We start from the raw sequence: 22,736 nt of genomic DNA, 5'->3' as shown, positions 1-22,736 counted from the left end.
GGCAAGCAAGATATCTAAACCTTAGAGTCTTAGACCAATTTCTCATTCATATTTGCACTGGCGTTGGCATTCCCCTGCGACCGATAATGGGTACCAAAGACACTAAACATAAGTACTTTCATAAACCATTATGGAAAGATACTGTGTAGGCCTGGGGATCTTTGCTTTTCGTATGCAACCGCCACTGAGGACTTCGCAAACCTTTATATACACTAGTAATAACTTGTGATGAGGGTTGCAAGAACACAGTGAGGTATCAAAAGTGAAAATTTACTCCATACTATGTAGGTGTTTAATGGCGGACTATACCAGACCAGGCTTAGGTGTCCTACTAGTAGTTTAGTCAATTCTGCTGATTAATCATTAAGCCACTGCCCCTCATGTGAGTTAAACTACTTTCATGCATAGTTTATGCCCTAATGTCTCGAGGCACCCAAGTTTTTACCCCTCACATTGACCGTGAAGAACCTCTGGGGCTCCTGTTCAACTTCACTCCACATTGTTAGAATCTGAGAGCCTAGTCTGCTAGGGCTGCTTTACATTTCCACCTTCGGTTCCTACAAGATGCTTGATATCGCTGATTTCGTCAGTGACCGTGGTGGAAACCCAAACAAGGTCAAGGAGAGTCAGCGGAAACGATTCGCTCCAGAGAGTGTCGTCGATGAAATTCTTACACTATATGAGGAAGCCCGCCGAGGTACGTTTTTCAAAGATTTCATTACCTCGCCGAAGAAGGTTAACAGACTGAAACACGCTGCAGCACGGTACGAGGTCATGCAGATAGGCTCTCAGCTCAACGGACTTCAAAAAGAAATTGGAAAGAAAAAAAAGGTCTGTCTTACCCATGGCTATAAGTATTTTTGTTCTTTCTTCCAACCTTCTGCTATCGAATCCACACTAATTGTTATGCCCCAAACAGAACAAGGAAGATGCAAGTTCCCTTCTTGAAGAGAAAGCTGCGCTTGAACAACGCAAGAAAGATGCCGAAGACCTAGCTCTTCAAAAGGAAAAGCAAAGAGACAGCAAACTTCGAACAATTGGTAATTATGTGCATGACTCGGTCCCTGTGAGCAATAACGAAGTAGGTGTCTATCGCTCACCAAAATATTCGTTTGGGAAAGGAGCTGACATGCACCATAAGGACGATAATGTAGTGGTTAAGACATGGGTACCCGAGAATGTCACTGTCGAGAAGCGCGATTGCCTTTCTCATCATGAAGTTCTCACTCGCCTTGACGGCTACGACCCCGAACGTGGTGTTAAGATTGTCGGCCACCGTGGATACTGCTTGACTGGTTATGGGCTTTTCTTGAATCTTGCGCTAATCAACTACGGCCTGGAATTCCTTTGGGGAAAGGGTTACAAGCCGAACCAGCCGCCTCAATTCATGTTGAAGGACATGATGGCAAAAACAGCCCAGCTTGAGCAATTTGACGAGGAATTATATAAGGTAACAGAAAGTGAGGACAAGTCTACAGACAAATACCTCATCGCCACTTCAGAACAACCGTTGTCGGCTTTGCATGATGGTGAATGGCTCCAGGACAAGGATCTCCCAATCAAGTGAGTGGGGTGAATATATTTTAATAATTAAGCTAACTAAGAGACAGGTATGCTGGATATAGCACGTGCTACCGCAAAGAAGCAGGAGCTCATGGTAAAGACGCTTGGGGCATTTTCCGCGTCCATCAATTTGAGAAAGTAAGAAATATCACATTACGAGCCGATGTTCTTTTTCTCATTGGGGCATAGATCGAGCAATTCGTCCTTACCAAACCTGAACAATCATGGGAAGCTTTTGAGGAGATGATGGCTACTTCGGAAGAGTTCTACAAATCTCTTGGACTTCCCTATCAAATAGTTACCATCGTGTCTGGAGCCTTAAACAATGCGGCGTCTAAGAAATACGACCTTGAAGCTTGGTTCCCATTTCAAGGAGAGTACAAGGAGCTGGTTTCTTGCTCTAACTGCACAGATTATCAAGCCCGGGCTTTGGAAATTCGGTATGGTACTAAGAAAGCAACAGATGTCAAGAAGTCGTATGTTCATGCTTTGAATGCCACCCTGTGTGCTACTGAGCGGACGCTTTGCTGTATTCTTGAGAATTATCAAAAGGAGGATGTACGTGCTTTTTTGAAATTGACTCATTCTTGAAAAACATAGCTGACATAGGACAGGGATTTATTGTGCCAGAGCCCCTTCGGAAATACATCCCAGGTGCCCCAGAGTTTCTCCCTTATACTAAGGAACTCCCGAAGGATAGCACTTCTCAGAAAGCCAAGGGCAAGCAGAGCTCTAAGGCAGCAAGTGGTGCGGAAGAAGCCACAAGGAAGATCCAGGATTTACGGGTGTGAGTGCCAAAGGCGCTGAGAAATTACTGCTTTATGTGGAATGATATCTGCAGCAACGGCGGCAATTGCGAATCTCATTACACGGTGTTGTGAGACGAGAACATGCTAGCATGTAGAGTATTTATAGAGTGCAGGCAGTCTCTATGAGTTTCTTTCGCCTCAAATGGTAATAGAATTAACTATATAAGATTTCAATCTATAACAGAAATTATTAGGTGTAATACCTCTTAATAGTTGTATGTATCAAGTAGATGAGAATAGGATTATACCCTATGGTGGTGCATGAAAAGGCTGAGAAGGAGTGGAAGAGAAATAAATTTACATCAATCACTTCATAGTGGGGTTTGGGTCAGTCCCGCCATTACCCCTCCATGTTAGCGGTCCACTACACCCATGAGTCAAAAAGAGAAAAAAAAAGAAAAAAAAAAAAAAAAAAAAGAAGAAGAAGAGAGAGAGAGAGAGAGAAGAAGCCAATTTTTTTTTTTTTTTTGAAAGACGTAAGAGCTAAAGAGAAGTGTGTGTCAGAGGGATTCCATAGTGGGCCTCCGGTCCCGGAGTCTCCCAAATTACATTTGAAATACAACGACTTCTACCATTCCATATCCAATACTCTCAACTACCCAACTACCCTTCTTTGCTACATTCCCTTCCTTCACCACTTGGTACATTCTGCCTTGTTCATTTCAAGTCTCGACTATTTTGGCACAATGTCAGCCATTCCCCAAGAAATCAACAGTCATCAAGCCTCAGGCCTTTCTCCAAACGCATCGTTTCAGTCCGCCCCATCCAGTCATGGAAACTCGGTTTTCACAAACCGCACGATCCCTCTGCCCAATGCCAAGCATTTGAAACCATTTGCTACTGAAGATATCAAGGTTCTTCTTTTGGAAAATGTAAACCAAACGGGGCGAGATATCCTTACAAAGCAAGGCTATCAAGTAGAGTTTTTAAAGTCATCACTCCCTGAGGATCAGCTCATAGAAAAGATTCGGTGAGTCGAAGCCAGCATTGACATTCCTTACTTTGGTATAGTGTACTAAGCGTTCTACAAGAGATGTACACGTCATCGGTATACGTTCGAAGACAAAGCTCTCAGCTCGTATTTTGAAAGAGGCTCGGAATCTTATAGTCGTCGGCTGTTTTTGTATTGGAACAAACCAAGTAGACCTCCAATATGCTGCAGAACACGGCATTGCTGTATTTAACTCTCCATTCAGCAACTCTCGAAGCGTTGCAGAGTTGGTTATTGCTGAGATTATTGCACTAGCTCGGCAACTCGGTGACCGGTCTAACGAGATGCACAATGGCACTTGGAACAAAGTAAGCAACAAGTGCTGGGAAATACGTGGGAAGACATTGGGTATGTATTATATACCCCCTCGGTAGGGAAACTCGGCTGACCTTTGAGAATAGGTATAATTGGCTACGGCCATATTGGTTCCCAACTATCGGTTCTAGCGGAGGCCATGGGCATGTCAGTTCTTTACTACGATGTAGTGAATCTAATGGCATTAGGCACTGCCCGTCAGGTCCCTACTTTAGAGAGTCTGCTTTCCCAGTCAGACTTCGTCACATGCCATGTGCCGGAACTCCCGGAAACGAAAAACATGATAGGACAACGCCAGTTTGAACAAATGCGGGACGGCAGTTATTTGATTAATGCTAGTCGAGGAAGTGTCGTTGACATCCCGGCATTGATCCACGCGATGCGGTCTGGCAAGGTGGCCGGGGCCGCGCTTGATGTCTACCCGAACGAACCTGCTGGAAATGGGGACTACTTCAATAGCGACCTTAACAACTGGACAGCAGATCTTCGCAGCCTTAAGAACGTAATCCTTACTCCTCACATCGGAGGTAGCACCGAAGAAGCACAGCGTGCAATTGGTGTGGAGGTGGGAGATGCTTTAGTGAGATATGTCAACGAAGGTACAACTTTGGGTGCCGTCAACCTTCCTGAAGTTGCCCTTCGTTCCTTGACCATGGATGAACCGGAACATGCTCGAGTACGTCTATCATTATATTACCAGCATCATTCCGTGGAATTCGTCGTTAATCCTTTAACTACAGGTGATCTACATCCATCAAAACATCCCCGGTGTCTTACGGAAAGGTGTGTTTTATAAGTGATGTGCTTGTGTGTGTATATGGAGCCGGGACTGATGATATTAGTGAACGAGATCCTCGGAGACCACAACGTCGACAAGCAAATGACCGATAGCAGAGGTGACGTGCGTTACCAGCTACCCACATTCGGATAATATCTCAACACTGACTACGAATAGGTGGCCTACCTGATGGCTGATATCAGCAACGTTGATAATACCACTATCAAAGATCTATACGAGAGGCTCGAAAGCCTTTCATGTATGACCCCCTTATCTTCTTATTCAGCCACAATGCTAACAACTAGTTGCTGTAGCCCGGATTATGACACGGATATTATACTAAGGATATCTCGGTGTATGGAAGCCTCACACTAAGATCATCTATTGGTAGATTTGATTTCGGTAGAACCCACCCCTCAACGGCTCAAGTCTACCGTCTGCTAAACAAGAAAGTTATTGATTCTTATGCTACTGCCGCGCTGGTTTCTGATTAAATGACTGAAAGCTTTAGGTTATTGATTTTGTCAAGTGGCGCCCGGATAATGGAAACATCAGCTATGCTGTTCACATTCGACGCATCATACTGATGTCTACGGAGAAATGTTTGTTCAACACTTCGGCCTTGTTGCTTTTTTTTATTCTCTTAGTACTTTAAGAGTCCTGCTGAATTGAAAACAGGCAAACTTGCCTTCAAATTTCCCATCCTCTAAGTGCTAAACTTATAGAGTAGTAATAGAGCCCTTGAAGCTGCAATAAACCTAAGCAGTAGTCGTTGAAATTCCTAGACACAACAGCACTTGCGAGACCTGCCACCCTAAAAAGAGGGTTGATAGGTGCATATCGAAGCACAACCATATTCATTGCATAAGGCTCTTTGTGCCTTAGATAATAAATCGGCTATCAATCTACCTTCGATATAAATCCCTGTCTGCAGGCCGAGATCCTTCCCTAAAGCTTGGGCTTCGACTGCGCCTCCTTGAAGGATTCTCCCTTGAATAATCGCGCCTGTTGTTTACATATGCATCTCGAGGCTGTTCCCCTACGCCATTATAAGTCGGAACATAAGAATCCACATTGCTGTCTGGCCGTCCACCAAACCGACCTAAATGGGTCCTGTCGCGTCCTACACGACCGGTGTAGCTTGGCACCCATCCCTGATGAGAGGGCAGAGGAGGCTTAGGCGGCAGACCTCCTTCCTTCTGCCATGATGAAAGAGCCCGATGTGAATCATCTTGCTTTGCCCGACTCTGATGTGGTTCATTACCTCGATTATCAAAAGACCGTCGGGGGGCATTCCCTTGACTACCGTGAGAGTTTGATTTCCCAAAACGCGCAGCACCTGGTATGCGGTTATTTCTAGAATCTGCACCGGTTCGGGTTCCGGAATTCGAGCTCCAGCCGCCATTAGGGCCCATGCCCACGGAGCCTCCAGCAGGGGCTGGGGGCATAACTGCTCGCTGCCCTCGGAACCTTCTTCTATCAAATTCATGAGAGTCCTCGAAACAGGGAAGCTCACCGGGGTGTGCAGGCAGGGGATGATTAGAGAAATAAGGATGTTTCAACGCGTCGATAGCATTTATTCTTTTCCGCCAATCAAGTTTCAAGAGCTCACCTAATAAAGATATGGCGGCTGGATTTTGCCTATCAGTAAGTCAGTATTGTATGAAGGCGCCGTTAAACTTGATTCTGAAGATGTGGGATGCCTGTACTCTTTGAAGACCTCAGATAGATTTCCTGGCTTGCTGCCAAAGCTTTTCACACCTTCGCAGCCAGGGAGCGAGCTCCAGCCAGGCATATTCTCTTCGGAAGGTGTGCCCACAAGGTTAAATATAAGCTGGGCTTGGTTAAGATCACTAGTGCCGGCAAGGATTGGCTTGCCCTTGAACATTTCGCCGAAAACGCACCTGTCACCATCAGAATGCAAATCACGAAGTTTAAACTGAGAGAATTACCCAACGCCCCACATATCGATTGCAGTTGTATAGCGTCGTAGTTGAAGGAGGAGTTCTGGAGGGCGGTACCATCGTGTCACAACCAACGTGGTATAGTCTCTTTTAGCCTCCCCTCCACCTTTTCCAGGCTGAGGAGGAGGTTCATCGTACGGTCGAGCTAGCCCGAAATCGGCAATCTGAAGAATACCTCTGTTACTGATAAGTAGGTTGGCCGCTGTGTGAGAGTTAGTTACAAGGTCCATTCCCTCATTGCGTTGTGTGGGAACTGACCTTTCATATCACGGTGTAATATTCGATTCTGCGTCAAGTTAGAAACAGATCCTGGAACAGTTTTAGGAAATGGTATTACCCCGTGCAGATACTTGAGTCCCTCAAGGAGCTGCAGCATGTAGCATTTAATTTGAGGCTCACTAAATTGCACGGCTGGGTTTTCTAAGAGCCCCGACAGGTCATGTTCCATATAGGGAGTGACCATGTACATGCTCGGTTTCTTTCGGCCTTCCCCTGGCCCAGGGTCAGCTCCTCTCTCAAGGAGAAAGTGGAGTCCTTCCTACCTTTGCTTCGTTCCACAGCCATTTCTCTTAGCTGGAGGATATTACTGTGGGATAGCATTTTCAAGAGTTTGATTTCACGAAGTGCAGTAATAGGGAACTTTATCGGGATGAATTAGCCCCCTAGCCTTGCTGCTCAGCAGGTAGCTATCTTACCCCATCCTTCTCATTATGCATGAGGATCTTCTTTAGAGCGACGGTTGAGCCATCTCTTTTCGATCGCGCCTTGTAGACTTCACTGGCCAAGAAATTTAATATATTGACTTGCCTACAGGACGCGGGCACCTACCCAAACGTGCCTTCACCAAGTTTACCAAGGAACTCATACTCCCGGATGCCAGTGCATCCGCGAAATCGAGAGCTTCCATTGTTATCCCGTTCGAGAGAAGCTACCACCATTTTCTCCTAGTAACGGCAAGCAATACTTATTTCTTCTAGTGTATGGCGAATGGCCCGCCCCAACGAATGGCTATTGTTCTGTATCAAGAGGCTTGCGCAAGATCAATTGCTGATGGCGGAACTCAGTGAACCGAGGATATACTCGGAGTAAGTTTGGCTTACCAGGATTATCAGGGTGATGCGCAATGCACAGGGAGCTGGGGGCGATGGAATGTAGGATAGAGGGTCTATGAGCGAGGCAGAGGTATGGGATATCGCAAACCGCACAGCGGAAGAAACTATAGCTAGATAGCACTTATCATAACAGTCCTTACACTCTAGTGTTTGACAGGTGATAAGGGATTGCATCCAGTCATGGTTATTGCTGTATTTGTAGAGGCGTGAAATGCCTTCGAAGTACTCCCGTATGTCCTTGAGACCTGAAAAGGCTTGAGGTTCACGTGACTATACATCCGGCGTCGAATGCAACCTGGTGCTGATGGACCTTGCTCTTATATCTCCATATTCATTCCCATCGTCCCAATTCAAGTTATATTGTTGAGAAGAAAAGAAATCTTCAAAGGTACCTCTAGATGACTCTCTTTCACTAATGAAACCTGAACTGACTATATTATATACAGACATGGCTGCGAATCACCCCATTCATATTCACCCTGCACGTCCTCTTTATCGCTTTACAGCCACGGCGTTGGGCGCTAGCATGTGGTTTTTTGTACGGGCCTAATCATAGATTTCCTTCAATGAATGATGCTAACTATAGTTGCTCACAACTAGCTAATGTACCGAGCCAAGAAGGATGGCCCTGCTTTATTGGGATGGAAGCATCCGTGGGAACACTAAGTACTTAAAATCAAATACATCACAGAACAAGCTCGCGGGATTTACATTAGCCATCGTGAATCAATTAGCCGTTCTCATTTCGCGATATTCTCCAGTTAGATGGGAACGGCGCGTACAGACATTACTTCGCTATCTTTCCTTAGTGTTGTAGGATTCCCGAAGTGGCAGTAGCCTAATTACGGCAGAGTAATCGACTTATGAAGATGTTGGGTTATGAGACGTAACGGATGCGGTGCATGCTTTTGAGAAGTAGAATTCCATCGCTCTACCACAATGGTGATGACTTGATTTTTTGGGTTATTTACTTTTGCATTTCCTCCAGAAGCACCTTGTATTGACGGCGCTTTTTGTGATGGCCTGGCCGTAAGAGTACGTAGGCTCGCCCTAGGGCCCGAGCAAGACCCGGGAAAAGTGCACGCTCCGCGATGCAAGAGAAAATGAAGCTGCTCACAGCAAGTGCAAGGAGCGAACCAGCGAAATTCCCTGATAGAAATGTCAACTGCATAATCTGCACTACCCATCTAGAGGGCCTGAAGAGCATATAACATGAGATGATTAAGTCTATTATAACCACAGAGATGAAGGCTCCTACTAACTGTTAGCGACAGCTTAAAATGGCAAGAAACGGTTACTAACTATTTGATCTCATAGGCTCCCGGAATGGAGGTCCCACGCTGAGAACAACACTTGCTAGCGTGTACTGAAAGCACGAGACCAGGAACAGGGTGGTGTTCTCAGAGTTCTCAATATTACTATTATCCAAATCGATCTCTGGGGGTTCGAACCTGTAGTTAGGGTTAGGATGTATTTCTCAACTTATACCGTTCGAAGTAACTGCAAATGCTAACATACCATGGCTGTGACTGGACGGCTTTGTAGGCCACAAGTTGAACCAGTATACAAATCACGATTTGGCCGAGTAATGGCGTCAGCACCTTTCGCGAGACAAGATCGGCAGTTGGGCGTTTCCGAGAGAGTACGGGGTAGGGACCTGTCCATCCCACTTTGAAAGATAGGTCAGCATGAAGATTATTGTAATCACCATATATCGTTCTTCTAGTGTCCGAGTCGAGCTGTATCACTTACTAAAAATTGCGATTGGCAATATGAGGACCAAATCAATGAATAAAAACTAGAATAAGTCAGTAATTGTTATACCAATATGCATTCTTCTGATGCGTACTTGAAAATCACCTAAGTTCGACGCTGACGTGTACAAAAAACTGACAGTGGAAAATTGAATAGCAGAGTAGAGACTCATATATTTGAAGCAACAAAAGCTTGTAACTAAAGCGGCTCTCCCTTCCCTATGAACTGGTTAACAGAAACGGCTGCTTCATTCGAGAGGGGCGAATATACCTAATCAAAGTTGGCACGCAGGATACATCAAATTGGCGACTTGTGAACGGAGCAGCCACAGATGCCTCGGCATCAGAAAGCGATATTCCAACGTCTGCAGCTTTCAACGCGCCACAATCATTGGCACCATCACCGCAAAAGCCACAGCAATAATCAAGTGACTGAAGTTTCTCCACAAGTTCGTGTTTTTCATCAGGTGACATTCTTGCGAACACTTTGGTACGCACGAGCATCTGGATTCAAGTAAGCTGATGTTCATGTAAAGGAACCCAACCGAGAGGGTTATGTTTGACAAACGAAAGATGTACATACTCGTTGAAGTATAGTCTCATCGCCAAAGTCCAAAACCCATCTAAATACTTCTCCGCTGACCGCAAGCGAGAAATTATGTATATTGAAGACATTTACAGGTATAGATAAGTCCAAATCCGATGAGGCTACGGAAGGCTATAACTTGTCAGTTCCATTTCGTATAGAATAGAGGGAATATCGCACCATCAGTGTGTTTGGATCAAGCTTCAATGCTGGATTATCTACATTCTCCCAGCAAAGTGAAGCTACCAAATCATGAGGACGACCTGCGAGGTGTTAGCCTAGGTGGGCAGAGCAAGCAGTACTAACTAACCTTCTACAATGTGCGGTATAAAGCATTGCTCACTTTTGCTGACCATGCCACACTCACGGGCGACACTAATTGCAGTAAGGATATTGTCTCCTGTGCACATGACGGTCCGTATTCCTGCTTGGTTCAGTTCAGCAATAGTCTCGGTACTTGTCGGTTTCAGCTTGTTTTCAAATATAATGAAGCCTATGAATTCCAGATCACTTTCTGCATCTCCACGAGTCATTTTTTGCACTTTCATCCAGCTCAACTTCTGTTCGTATCTAGCGGCGCAAGCAATGACACGATAGCCTTTGTGGGTGTACTGGTTCAGTAGATCTTCAAAGTCTTGAGGCACTATTGTAGTTGGGATAAATGTTAGCGTCATTCCTTGTGCTCGTATCCCATTGGATGTACTGACGACTATCTGGAAGACATATGGCTCTGACGCTTTCTGGTGCACCCTTGACGAAAATGCTAGCACCATTGTCACCAAATTGTCTTACAATAACGCTCGCGCGTCGAAGTTCAGAGACAAATTCAAAATTTCGTAAAATACCAAGTTCAAGTGGTGCCTTCATCGTTCTGGTATCAGTATTCACGGTTATATGCATTTCAAGTCGAAGTGTATGATCTGGTACAGAAAAAGTATACTTACAGTGAAATTGCCCCGGCGAAGATTCTCTGAAATGGCAGGTGGCTTTGCAATGGAAGGCATTATTGTTTCAAATTTGGAACCTGGCTGTTCAGGACCATGGCTGCCGCCTTCCTGGTAAGACCAGCCAGTAAATTGGAACATTTTCACGTCGAGAGGGTCACCTAGAAGCTCGCCGTCCACGACTCTCAACGAGTGGCACGTGGCCATGATGTAGGTCAAAACATCACGCTTCTTGCGGTCGTAAGAAGTGTCACATGTTGAAGCTGCGGGAGACCCTAGAGTCACGTCCGAGTATAAATCTGATAGCCTTATATGAGTTAGCTACAGCCGAAATACAATTGACCGAGTATGACAAACCCCATTTCTCGATTTACAGTCCGCACCCCAAGAACATCCAATCCATCTTCCGTTAAGGTCCCTGTTTTGTCAAAACAAATCACGTCTAATTTACCCCCCACGTTTACCCTACAGACCAGCTTAGCGCAGCTAGGGGCGTTCAGAAACATGATACTCACCTTTGCGGACTAATGCAAAAAATCTTCTGGTTTTTCAACCGCGAAATCGCAAAGTTCGTACCAATTGTCAGCGTAGCAGGCAAAGCAGGTGGAACAATGATTGTTATCAAATCGAGGGCTCTGACAATGATCAAATGCCATGAGAGCTAGGTAAAGTTAGCTTGTTCCGGAATGGTTTCTGGATGCTTACACCTAGTCGGACAAAGTTGAAAAAGGAGGCCACAAATCCTAAAATAGCGACCATTGCCATAACCGATATATAACCCAATGAATCTCGATAGAACTTGAAGCCAGAAGGCTTTGGGAAAAGCATGGAGCGAACCAACGCGCCTTTTGTTGTCAGAAACCCCGTTCGGACGACAATTGCTAAAGCAATGGCATCGTCATCATCAACATTATGAGGGCGCCGTGCTCGAATGACCTTTGTACCACCGAAAAGAAAATGTTTTGCTATGTTTGGATGAACAGAGGGGGTGTTGAGATTGAGATACTTGAGTGCATCGTCCGTTAATGGGGTTTTGGACACAGGAACGGATTCACCTGGTCCTGTCAGCGCTTCCAATTCAAACGTGCAGATAATATACGGACAGACCTGTGAGCATGCTCTCATTTACGATGCAGTCACCTGACAATAAGATGCAGTCGCAAGGGACTTGGCTAAGTGATGGATCGGAGAATTCGAATACATCTCCCGGCACAAGTTCTCGAGAGGGAACAGACCTCCCTGTCGCGTAAGAAGTCAGTAACTGACCGACAAAATGTGAAGGCACCAACTCACAAAATCCATTCCTAAGCACACGTATGTCACACTCAAACAAGGAGATCTCCCTCAGGCGACTCATAGTCTGAATGGTGTTAAGAAATTACATATTGTCAAGGCAAGGGTAGTGACTTACAGACTTGGTCTCAATTATTGTTGCACCAATGCTGAAAACGGAGATAATGAATATACAAATAGCATAGTAGTAATATTCATCCAAAGACCACAGAATGAGGCTCGCAAGTTGAAAGATATAAAATGGGTGAAAGGCCTTTACTGGTAAGAACTCCTCTTCGATATAGTGCGATGAGGGCTTCATCACTTACTTCATCTATGAGAAGCTGAAACAATGGTTTCTGCTGAATGTCAACAAGATTCTTGCCGAAAATCTGCTCTCGACTATCACGATCATCGGCATCTAGTCCGCTTCGCATCACTTTCGCATTTGTCCACAAAGGATCTTTCCAACCACTTATTAGGCAGAACTTATCTTCCAGAGGATGATAAAAGAACCGAAGGTATCTACAGTTAATATATCGTAAGAACGAGATCGTGGGGTCATTTTCTTCGTCAAAGGAATGACTGTCTGGGTCTGCAAATACGCTAGAAAGTGGACGCCCATAAGCTTGACTGCGAACCTGACATACGCTAAATTGATTCCATTGGTCCTGTAAAGTTTTAGGTATAGCGAGAACCGTCTGGAATGTTTAATTACTCACCTCAATGGCAACCCATTGACAAATGCGAAGTGGCGTGGGTTTCCCTGTCAATCGTACTCGCCATCTTGGAAACCATCGAAAAATAAGATAAGCGAAGCCAAGGGAGAGGACACATAACAGAGAGTATAGAACTAAGCCAGAGAATTTGGTTGAAAACCCGGCTATCACAAGCGTTAAATCCTCCGATTCAATATATACTTTCTGGTTGAGCCTGCTATCAAATCGTCGGTCCTGTGCATACGAACTAACAGAAAGGTGCCGGCCGCGGAGGAGGGGGTCTTCAGCGGAACCTCTAGACCATGATGGTCGTTTTGACCTGAATGACGATCTGAGAGATCCATTTGGCGGGCTAACATCACCTACGACCAAATTATCGGCTTCGCTTTCAGCGTCCACAGCATCTTCATCTGGCCACTCCACAAAGTCCTCTTCATCACGAAAGTACGTAAAACTGACCACCGAGTCCTTCCGGTTGCGACGATGAGAGAAAGAAACGACACTTGATGGAATACTCTCGGAGATGGGTCCATCAAAAACCTACTCAACATTAGTTATGCGTGGCACATAAAAAGTATTTTCTGGAAAACAAACGCACCTCGTGGCGAGCCATCTCTACGTCTGAGACAACGCTATAACTACGAAGGTATCAGCAATGCCCAAACACCGTTCTTCAGCTTGGTTTTTGAGACCTGCTTCGCATAGAGTCACGCCGGTGGCTAATCATAGACCGCGAGATCTCAGGCACCTGAGTCTCTGTCGGCGATAGCTTCGAGTCCGTCACTGTATCATACATCTTCACAGTCGGTTCCTTTAACGTCCTTCCAAGTAATGGGGGAAAGGAAGAAGAGAGAAAAGGAAACAAATGCAGGGCTTATGGTAACATGGATTAGTGAACGACAGATACAAGTGTAGCCCATGTGGTTCGAGGTCTAGTTCCATGAACTGTGTGGAACCGGTCCATAGAAGCCTTATGACTACACCAAGGGCGATCTAGTCAACTTATGGCGTTGTATTTCTATCAGCACGTGACTCAGTACAGCGTACTTATGGTTTTCCTTATCAGTTCCGATTTGATGGCTATGACACAGGATTGAAGAATCGATCTTCATAAAATGGAAATACTCTGGGTCCTTATGGAGGCATGGTAACAATTTGAGCCGCATTAATCATTTATATCGGAGCGATTCAATACTAGAATGTCAATATGACTGAAATTGGGGGGCAATGACGAAGGTATCATGCGGAGCGACAGTGGTATCGATGGGTAGGTAATTGTTTCTGTAAGTAATGCTCAGTATCAATCTAGATTAGGGATACTAAAGTAAATCCAGCCAGCCTGCTTAATCTAGGTATCTTAAACATCGTGATACATTAATGCCGTATTCAATATCTGAGGGGACTTCCTACCTGGTATTGGTACATAGGTGACGAGTCACGAGCCAATCTAACATAGTATCATTGTTTACAGCTGTTATTACAGTAAGGTATTGTTGGGAGGGTTTCAAAGGTTCTCAACCAGCAGAGGTCTCAGTCCCGCCAAGCCCCTCGGTCCAAGGGCGCTAAAGATCCCACCAAGCCAGTATTCCAGACTCCCAAAACTTAGGCGTATCAAATTCTTCCTCATCTCTTGACCTTCATCAGCGACAACCCCTCAACCAACCTCCACTATCTCCCTCGACCCATCTATAAGCCTATTGAACAACATTATCACAATGTCTGAGCCTATTAGGAATAAGAAAGCAGATTTTCCGGTCGCCCCGTAAGTCTCTTTGCGTTGCTTAACCCCGTATATGCAAAGACGCATTTTCCTTGTTAGGCACGTCTTGCCTTCTAAACGATATTTCACGAGAATAGGACGCCTCAAAACACCCCAGCTAATAATGCCCCTATTTCCTCCCATGCCCAGCAGCCTGGAGTCTCCAGCATCAAAGAAGGTATCACTCGAGCAATCTCCTTGCCAGCCACTTATCTCTAACATCGTCACCCTAGAATCCCTTGATCATGCCACAGCTGCTTCTTTATTCGCGAGAAACCCTGGGCTCGTCTCCATGATTCAAGGAAAATTGGGATCACTTGTCGGTCGCTCTTCCGGATATATTGAGTCTCTGCCCGCACCTGTCCGCCGACGTGTCGCTGGACTGAAAGGTATCCAGAAGGAACACGCTAAGCTGGAAGCTCAATTTCAAGAAGAAGTGTTGGAGCTCGAAAAGAAGTACTTTGCAAAATTTACTCCTCTGTATCAAAGGCGTGCCACGATTGTCAATGGGGCTGCGGAACCGACCGACAGTGAAGTTGATGCGGGCAAGGGTGAGGAAGAAGATGTGGATGTTAAGAGCGAAGATGAGTCTAAAAAGTCCGAGGACAAGGTGTCATCAACAGCCGGAATACCCGAGTTCTGGCTTTCTGCTATGAAAAATCAAATTTCTCTGGCAGAGATGGTGACTGAACGAGATGAAGAGGCTCTCAGACATCTCACCGATATCCGAATGGAGTACCTTGATCGTCCGGGATTTCGCCTGATTTTTGAATTCTCTGAGAATTCATTCTTCACAAACAAGACTATTTCGAAAACGTACTATTACAAGGAAGAGAACGGCTACGGTGGTGATTTCATCTATGATCATGCCGAGGGCACTAAGATTGATTGGAAAGACGACAAGGACCTCACTGTTCGTGTCGAAAGTAAAAAGCAAAGAAACAAGAGTGAGTTCAAGTTCAAGCAAAGTGAAGGTCATGAAGCTAATTTCTCGATTCTAAAGACACAAAGCAAACTCGCGTTGTCAAGATAACCGTACCCACGGAGTCTTTCTTTAATTTCTTTTCTCCCCCACAGCCCCCAACGGACGACGATGATACTGTCGCTACCGACATTGAAGAGCGGCTTGAGCTTGACTACCAGCTTGGAGAGGATATCAAGGAGAAGCTCATTCCTCGCGCAATCGATTGGTTTACTGGGGAGGCTCTTCAGTTTGAAGAACTGGGCGATGATATGGATCCTGATGAGTTTGACGACGAGGACGAGGACGAGGAAGAGGATGAAGATGATGACGACGACGACAGGAAGTCTGATGGGGACGTTGATGACGACTCTGATGAAGAGGTACCCATCCCCATCTCACCCAGAACTACCACGTATAGTGTATGAAAACTAACATTAAGCAGGACGGTACTTCGAAGCCCAAAAAGGAGGCCGCAGAATGCAAACAAAGCTGAACAGTCAGCTAATCGTTGAAAGTGCAAATTCGAATGGTGCTATAATCCATATCTCCACCTGACTTCTGATGCCTGCTTTTTATTCTTTGTTTCTCTCAGATTGTTTCTTCTAATCATGCGTGGCTCCTGTTCCATTCAATAGCGGTCCGCTGTATGTATGGTCAAAGTATTATGTGTAACCATGCATACTTCACCATCAGATTGGTGGGCATGTAGTGGATGGTAAAGCTCGTTGGATGGAACCGTCAAGGCAGTGTCGGTCCCTAATCATTTTTTCTTCCTCATCGCCCTCCAAACTCCTTCACCGACGACCTTTTTCTCCCTCTCCTACTTTTCTTTAATACTGTTTTCCGCCTTACCATATAAAATGCTGGCGGCGTGACGAGTTCGCTTCCGTTCAATTACTTACAATTGTCCTAAAACGATCTGCCCTATGCTTCTGAAAATATAAATGATGGCAGCACATGGTAAAGAATATCAAATATAAGCATGTATCGTAAGTTTACTTAGTAGTTGCTTCCTATAACACGTCGGAGCTTCTTTTAAACCGATGGGTCTGATCTCACCGCTTATTCAGAATTCTGGTTTTTTCTATCTAGCTAAACTCCACTCATGGGGGCCCTAGGTCAGCTAGCACCTAAGCGGCAGTCGACTTCACCTCTCGAGGTCATACTGTTGAGGCTAAGCGAATGATGAGTAGAAAACGAGTCTGAAATTCGAAGGGCGCAGTATGTCGTAAATTCTTCGTCTATAGGCCTCCAAACCTACATAGATATCTGAATGACCACAGAGCTATGGGCGTCATGATTAGTGATACATACTACTAACTAGTACCTGTTCAATGTACCCATACCTGATTCTTGGCGTTGACAGGTGTGGAGATTGTTTTCGACGAGTGGCGCGGCTCTCCAGCCTCAGGGGTCGCGGCTCGCTAACGGCCAGCTGTTAGCCAGTTCAATAACTCCCCTCTTCTCTTAAAACGATAGTCTCCATTTTCTTTCCATGATTTGAAGTTCAGGCCTGTCGGTGTTGTCATAAGGCGATTATATCCCGGCTTTCTGTTTCCCTTGATCCGTTTCCCCGTCCAAATATCAACCGAGTATCCAATTAATGATTCGCTGCTAGATGCCTACAGCAGTGCTCGCTCGGTGTCATATACATTCCGCATAGGTTCTGGTTCGGTCTCGTTTCAACTTAGGCTACAGATTCCCTGGCCAACTCAGTCTTGATGGCGCACAATTATGAGGTCGGAACGAGGGCCTGGCAGCCCGATCCGACTGAAGGATGGGTAGCATCCGAGGTCAAAGAGAAGCTTGTTGATGGTGACAAAGTGCAACTTGTGTTTATATTGGAAAATGGGGAGGTTCGTCTCATCTTTATAATCCATTTGATGTCCCTTGGGCCGCTCGACTGACTAGGTTCAATAATTATAAAAGACAAAATCTTTGGAAACCACGCAAGCAGAGTTACAGGTGGATAACAATCCTAAGCTACCTCCGTTAATGAATCCAGCCATGCTGGAGGCCAGCGAAGACCTGACGAATCTATCTCACTTGAATGAGCCAGCTGGTTTGTTTCATACTCCCAGTACTCCCCCAGGAGTGAGGGGCTAACTACCCTGAAGTCTTGCAGGCTATCAAATTACGGTATGCGCAAAAGGAAATATATACTTATAGTGGCATTGTTTTAATCGCCACTAACCCTTTCGCTCGAGTGGATTCACTCTATGTTCCTCAGATGGTGCAAGTGTACGCCGGCAAACACCGTGCATCACAGGCGCCTCATCTATTCGCCATCGCTGAAGAGGCATTTGCGTAAGATACGACTCACCTCTCTTGTTATATGCTGTTACTCACAAGCAAGCGTTGCAGTGACATGTTGCGAGATGCGAAAAACCAGACAATTGTGGTTTCTGGAGAGTCTGGTGCTGGAAAGACAGTTAGCGCCAAGTACATTATGCGATATTTCGCAACTCGCGAATCCTCAGATCAACCTGGGAAATACACCACGAGTAGGGCAGATGCTATCAGTGAGACTGAGGAGCAAATCCTGGCTACAAATCCTGTTATGGAAGCCTTCGGAAACGCCAAAACAACGCGCAATGACAACTCTTCACGGTTCGGAAAGTACATTGAGATAATGTTCGATGATAGGACCAATATCATCGGCGCAAAGATCAGGACGTACCTGTTAGAGAGATCCCGTTTAGTATTTCAACCTCTCAAAGAACGCAATTATCATATCTTTTATCAGCTTGTAGCTGGTGCAACAGACGCAGAAAAGCAGGAACTCGGTCTTGCGTCGGTTGAGGACTTCGACTATCTCAACCAAGGCGGCACGCCGACTATTGATGGCGTGGATGACAAGGCAGAATTCAATGCTACAAGGAAATCCCTGAGTACTATCGGTGTGTCAGAAGATACACAGGCGGAAATTTTTCGCATCCTTGCAGCTCTCCTGCATCTAGGCAATGTTAGAATTACCGCCACTCGAACCGATTCTTCCTTACCTCCCTCTGAGCCCTCCCTTGTCAGGGCCTGCAGCATGCTGGGCATTGACGTCAACGAATTCGCGAAATGGATAGTCAAGAAGCAACTTATAACAAGAGGTGAGAAGATCACATCTAATTTGACACAACAACAGGCGACAGTTGTCCGTGATTCGGTAGCAAAGTTTATATATTCAAGTCTCTTTGATTGGCTCGTCGAAAAAATCAATCGCGGCCTAGCGTCCGGTGAAGTTCTTAACAAATTTAAATCTTTCATCGGTGTTCTGGATATATATGGGTTCGAGCACTTTGCCAAAAACTCGTTCGAGCAGTTTTGCATCAACTACGCTAATGAGAAGTTGCAGCAAGAGTTCAATCAGCACGTATTCAAACTGGAACAAGAAGAATATGTTCGAGAGCAAATTGACTGGACGTTCATTGATTTCTCAGACAACCAACCATGCATTGACCTTATTGAGGCAAAATTGGGTATCTTATCCCTTTTGGATGAGGAGTCTCGGCTGCCGATGGGTTCTGATGAACAATTTGTGACAAAACTGCATCATAACTTTGCAGCCGATAAGCAAAAATTCTACAAAAAGCCCCGGTTCGGAAAGTCGGCGTTCACCATATGTCATTATGCTGTGGACGTAACTTATGAGTCCGATGGTTTTATAGAGAAGAACAGGGATACTGTCCCGGATGAGCACATGGAGGTTCTCCGCAACTCCTCGAATCAATTCGTGAAAGATATATTAGATACCGCCGCCGCCGTCCGCGAAAAAGACTCTGCATCCATCTCATCTAAGCCAGTCGCTGCGCCTGGTCGTAAAATTGGCGTGGCCGTCAACCGCAAGCCTACACTTGGAGGTATCTTCAAATCATCGCTGATTGAGCTTATGAACACCATAAATTCTACGGATGTGCACTATATACGCTGTATCAAGCCCAACGAAGCGAAAGAAGCTTGGAAGTTTGAAGGTCCCATGGTCCTTAGCCAATTGAGAGCTTGTGGTGTACTCGAAACGGTCCGTATCAGCACTGCTGGATATCCTACTCGCTGGACTTATGAAGAGTTTGCGATACGCTACTATATGCTTTGCCATTCATCGCAGTGGACGTCTGAAATCCGAGAAATGTGCCATGCAATCCTGCAAAAAGCTCTGGTAGATGGCAGCAGCCAAAAGCAAGATAAATATCAACTAGGTTTGACGAAGATATTTTTCAGGGCAGGCATGCTCGCTTTCCTGGAAAACCTTCGTACGTCTAGGTTGAACGAATGTGCAATCATGATACAAAAGAATCTGCGGTGCAAGTACTATCGACGTCGTTATCTCGAGGCGCGTGCTTCCATTCTTACAACTCAAGCTTTAATCAGAGGGTTCTTAGCAAGGCAGCATGCGGCCGAGGTGCGCAAGGTCAAAGCTGCAACTTCCATCCAACGGGTGTGGCGGGGACACAAGGAAAGGAAAAAGTATAACATCATCCGTGCAAACTTCATTTTGTTTCAATCGGTTGCGAAGGGCTTCCTCTGCCGGCAAAATATAATGGATACGATACATGGAAACGCTGCGAAAGTTATACAACGTGCCTTCCGCTCCTGGCGACAATTACGAGCTTGGCGGCAGTATCGCCGAAAAGTTGTCATTGTGCAGAACCTTTGGAGAGGTAAGCAAGCGAGGATACAATACAAAAAGCTCCGCGAAGATGCAAGGGACCTAAAGCAGATCTCTTACAAGCTGGAGAATAAGGTGGTAGAGTTGACACAGTATCTCGAGTCTCTAAAACGTGAAAACAAGTCGTTGAATCTGCAGTTAGAAAACTATGAAACTCAGTTGAAGTCATGGAGGAGTCGTCACAACGCCCTGGAGAATCGTTCTAGGGAGCTTCAGGCCGAGGCAAACCAGGCGGGAATTAATGCTGCTCGGTTATCTGCCATGGAAGAAGAAATGAGTCGATTGCAGCAAAATCATAGCGAAGCGCAAGCGACAATTAAGCGGCTGCAAGAGGAAGAAAAAGCGTCACGGGAATCCATCCGTTCTGCAAATGAGGAGTTGCAACGGCTTAAACAAATGAACACCGAGTCGGATGATGAGAAAGCTTCCCTCCGTCAACAGATCGCTGACCTCGAAGAGCAGCTAGAGCTTGCGAAGAGGACCTTACCTAGTGGCGGCTTGAACGGTGATCAATCAAACGGCAGCGCCATCCCACCACCTGCCAGTGGGTTGATTAATTTAGTGTCCTCAAAAAAGACAAAGCCAAAAAGACGCAGCGCCGGTGCGGAGAGGATAGACACAGATCGTTTTAGCGGTGCTTACAACCCACGTCCCGTCTCCATGGCTGTTCCTAGCTCCCTATTGCGCCAAAACCTATCAGGGAGCACTTTCTCACCTGGATTGGACTCTGTCGAGGTGGAGCTCGAAAATTTACTTTCTGAAGAGGATGAACTCAACGAAGAGGTCACGATGGGCTTGATACGCAATCTAAAGATTCCACTCCCTAGTTCTACTCCGCCACCAACCGAAAAAGAAGTTCTATTCCCTGCTTATTTGATAAACCTTGTGACATCTGAAATGTGGAATAACGGCTTCGTGAAAGAATCCGAACGGTTTTTGGCGAATGTGATGCAGTCGATTCAACAAGAGGTCATGCAACATGATGGAGATGATGCTATAAACCCCGGGGCCTTTTGGCTGTCTAATGTGCATGAAATGCTTTCTTTCGTGTTCCTGGCTGAGGATTGGTATGAAGCACAAAAGACTGACAATTACGAGTACGATCGGCTACTGGAGATTGTAAAGCACGATTTGGAAAGCCTCGAGTTCAACATCTATCATACCTGGATGAAAGTGTTGAAAAAGAAGCTTTTTAAGATGATCGTTCCTGCGATCATTGAATCCCAATCACTTCCAGGATTTGTCACAAGTGAATCGAATCGTTTTCTTGGAAAGCTTCTTCCTTCCAACAACAACCCAGCTTACAGTATGGACAACCTTCTTAGCCTTCTGAACAATGTCTACAAGGCAATGAAGGCTTTTTACCTTGAGGATTCGATTGTCACTCAGACTGTTACCGAGCTTCTTCGTCTGGTTGGTGTCACCGCTTTCAACGACCTTCTCATGAGGAGGAATTTCTTGTCCTGGAAGCGTGGCCTTCAAATAAATTACAATATAACACGTATTGAAGAATGGTGCAAAAGCCATGATATGCCGGAAGGGACGTTGCAGCTTGAGCACTTGATGGTAAGACAATATTCAGACATATGATTGGCCCCCTATACTAACCTCCTCTCAGCAAGCGACCAAACTTCTTCAGTTAAAAAAGGCTACACTAAATGACATTGAGATTATTCAGGACATCTGTTGGATGTAAGGCCCCATGTTTGATTTTGCCACATCATCGAGCCATATGCACAACTAATACATTCATATACAGGCTCTCCCCGAATCAGATTCAGAAGCTCCTGAATCAATACTTGGTGGCGGATTATGAGCAACCTATTAATGGGGAGATCATGAAAGCTGTGGCCTCTCGTGTCACGGAGAAGAGCGACGTATTGCTTCTGACGCCTGTTGATATGGAGGATAGTGGTCCGTACGAGATTGCCGAACCTCGTGTTATCACAGCCCTGGAGACATACACACCGTCATGTAAGTTTCGTATGTGACAGCGCTGTCCGATAATCACTGACCTGCTTGAAGGGCTGCAAACACCACGACTAAAACGTCTTGCTGAAATTGTCTCGGCTCAGGCAATGGCTCAGCAAGAGAGGCTTGAAATGGCGGAGATGGCATGATATCTTTCGTACTTCTCTGTAGTACAAGGCTATGGTCGAGTAAAAACATGCTACTCTACTGAGTATACCGTTTAGAAGGAGTCATCTTGTCGTCATTTCCTAGAGTTACGGATCATGATGAGATTATGCATTTCTGTTACCTTGGAACAGCACGCATCCTTATTCTGTTTTTAGCGGTGTGGGACATATGCCACACCTTTCTCTGTTTAGATTTTTCATTTTATTCGAGTCTCACTTGTAAATAGCAATTTGAGTTGAGGTCCATCTACCTTACTGAAAACATATACTCTCTATCCGTAGTACATATGGCACCACGCTAGTGGAGTAGTGGGGAAGCAAAGCTTCCGATACGAATAGAAACAATCCCGGCCATGTCAGACTTCTTTCTGTCTTACGATCTTCACTCTACTTGTAAATGTTAATTAGCAA

General features: G+C 45.5%; 6 protein-coding genes across 6 annotated transcripts; 4 read left to right on the top strand and 2 right to left on the bottom strand.

The window, feature by feature from the left end:
- Positions 1-564: 564 nt before the first annotated feature.
- On the top strand, positions 565-2,354 carry AO090009000712 (serine--tRNA ligase SES1; the record flags this gene model as incomplete). Its single annotated transcript, XM_023236482.1, has 6 exons — positions 565-697; positions 761-831; positions 920-1,563; positions 1,611-1,701; positions 1,753-2,121; positions 2,178-2,354. 6 exons carry the CDS (start codon positions 565-567, stop codon positions 2,352-2,354), a joined length of 1,485 nt encoding a protein of 494 aa, XP_023088766.1.
- Positions 2,355-3,647: 1,293 nt separating this feature from the next.
- On the top strand, positions 3,648-4,799 carry AO090009000711 (D-3-phosphoglycerate dehydrogenase; the record flags this gene model as incomplete). Its single annotated transcript, XM_001817073.3, has 6 exons — positions 3,648-3,711; positions 3,765-4,354; positions 4,419-4,461; positions 4,521-4,579; positions 4,634-4,715; positions 4,771-4,799. The coding sequence occupies 6 exons, from the start codon at positions 3,648-3,650 to the stop codon at positions 4,797-4,799; spliced, it is 867 nt and encodes a 288-aa protein (XP_001817125.3).
- Positions 4,800-5,361: 562 nt separating this feature from the next.
- On the bottom strand, positions 5,362-7,358 carry AO090009000710 (uncharacterized protein; the record flags this gene model as incomplete). Its single annotated transcript, XM_023236469.1, has 7 exons — positions 5,362-5,558; positions 6,218-6,360; positions 6,409-6,622; positions 6,679-6,912; positions 6,963-7,059; positions 7,116-7,197; positions 7,249-7,358. 7 exons carry the CDS (start codon positions 7,356-7,358, stop codon positions 5,362-5,364), a joined length of 1,077 nt encoding a protein of 358 aa, XP_023088765.1.
- A 1,141-nt stretch (positions 7,359-8,499) lies between these two features.
- AO090009000709 (putative P-type ATPase) lies at positions 8,500-13,420 on the bottom strand (the record flags this gene model as incomplete). Its single annotated transcript, XM_023236465.1, has 18 exons — positions 8,500-8,786; positions 8,835-8,983; positions 9,021-9,279; positions 9,357-9,505; positions 9,558-9,790; positions 9,870-10,004; positions 10,053-10,135; positions 10,183-10,515; positions 10,580-10,733; positions 10,817-11,115; positions 11,160-11,302; positions 11,332-11,477; positions 11,522-11,877; positions 11,924-12,176; positions 12,228-12,380; positions 12,418-12,789; positions 12,811-13,347; positions 13,406-13,420. 18 exons carry the CDS (start codon positions 13,418-13,420, stop codon positions 8,500-8,502), a joined length of 4,056 nt encoding a protein of 1,351 aa, XP_023088764.1.
- Positions 13,421-14,522: 1,102 nt separating this feature from the next.
- On the top strand, positions 14,523-16,023 carry nap1 (histone chaperone NAP1; the record flags this gene model as incomplete). The annotated part of the gene is made up of 4 exons (XM_023236462.1): positions 14,523-14,569; positions 14,717-15,513; positions 15,570-15,910; positions 15,973-16,023. 4 exons carry the CDS (start codon positions 14,523-14,525, stop codon positions 16,021-16,023), a joined length of 1,236 nt encoding a protein of 411 aa, XP_023088763.1.
- A 1,228-nt stretch (positions 16,024-17,251) lies between these two features.
- AO090009000707 (type V myosin) lies at positions 17,252-22,307 on the top strand (the record flags this gene model as incomplete). The annotated part of the gene is made up of 7 exons (XM_001817069.1): positions 17,252-17,386; positions 17,460-17,592; positions 17,648-17,837; positions 17,895-21,753; positions 21,806-21,879; positions 21,947-22,161; positions 22,213-22,307. 7 exons carry the CDS (start codon positions 17,252-17,254, stop codon positions 22,305-22,307), a joined length of 4,701 nt encoding a protein of 1,566 aa, XP_001817121.1.
- Between the last annotated feature and the right edge of the window lie 429 nt (positions 22,308-22,736).

The sequence above is a fragment of the Aspergillus oryzae genome, chromosome 1, assembly GCF_000184455.2.
Source record: "Aspergillus oryzae RIB40 DNA, chromosome 1".
Classification (NCBI taxonomy): Eukaryota; Fungi; Ascomycota; class Eurotiomycetes; order Eurotiales; family Aspergillaceae; genus Aspergillus; species Aspergillus oryzae.
This window is presented reverse-complemented; position numbering and strand designations above follow the sequence as displayed.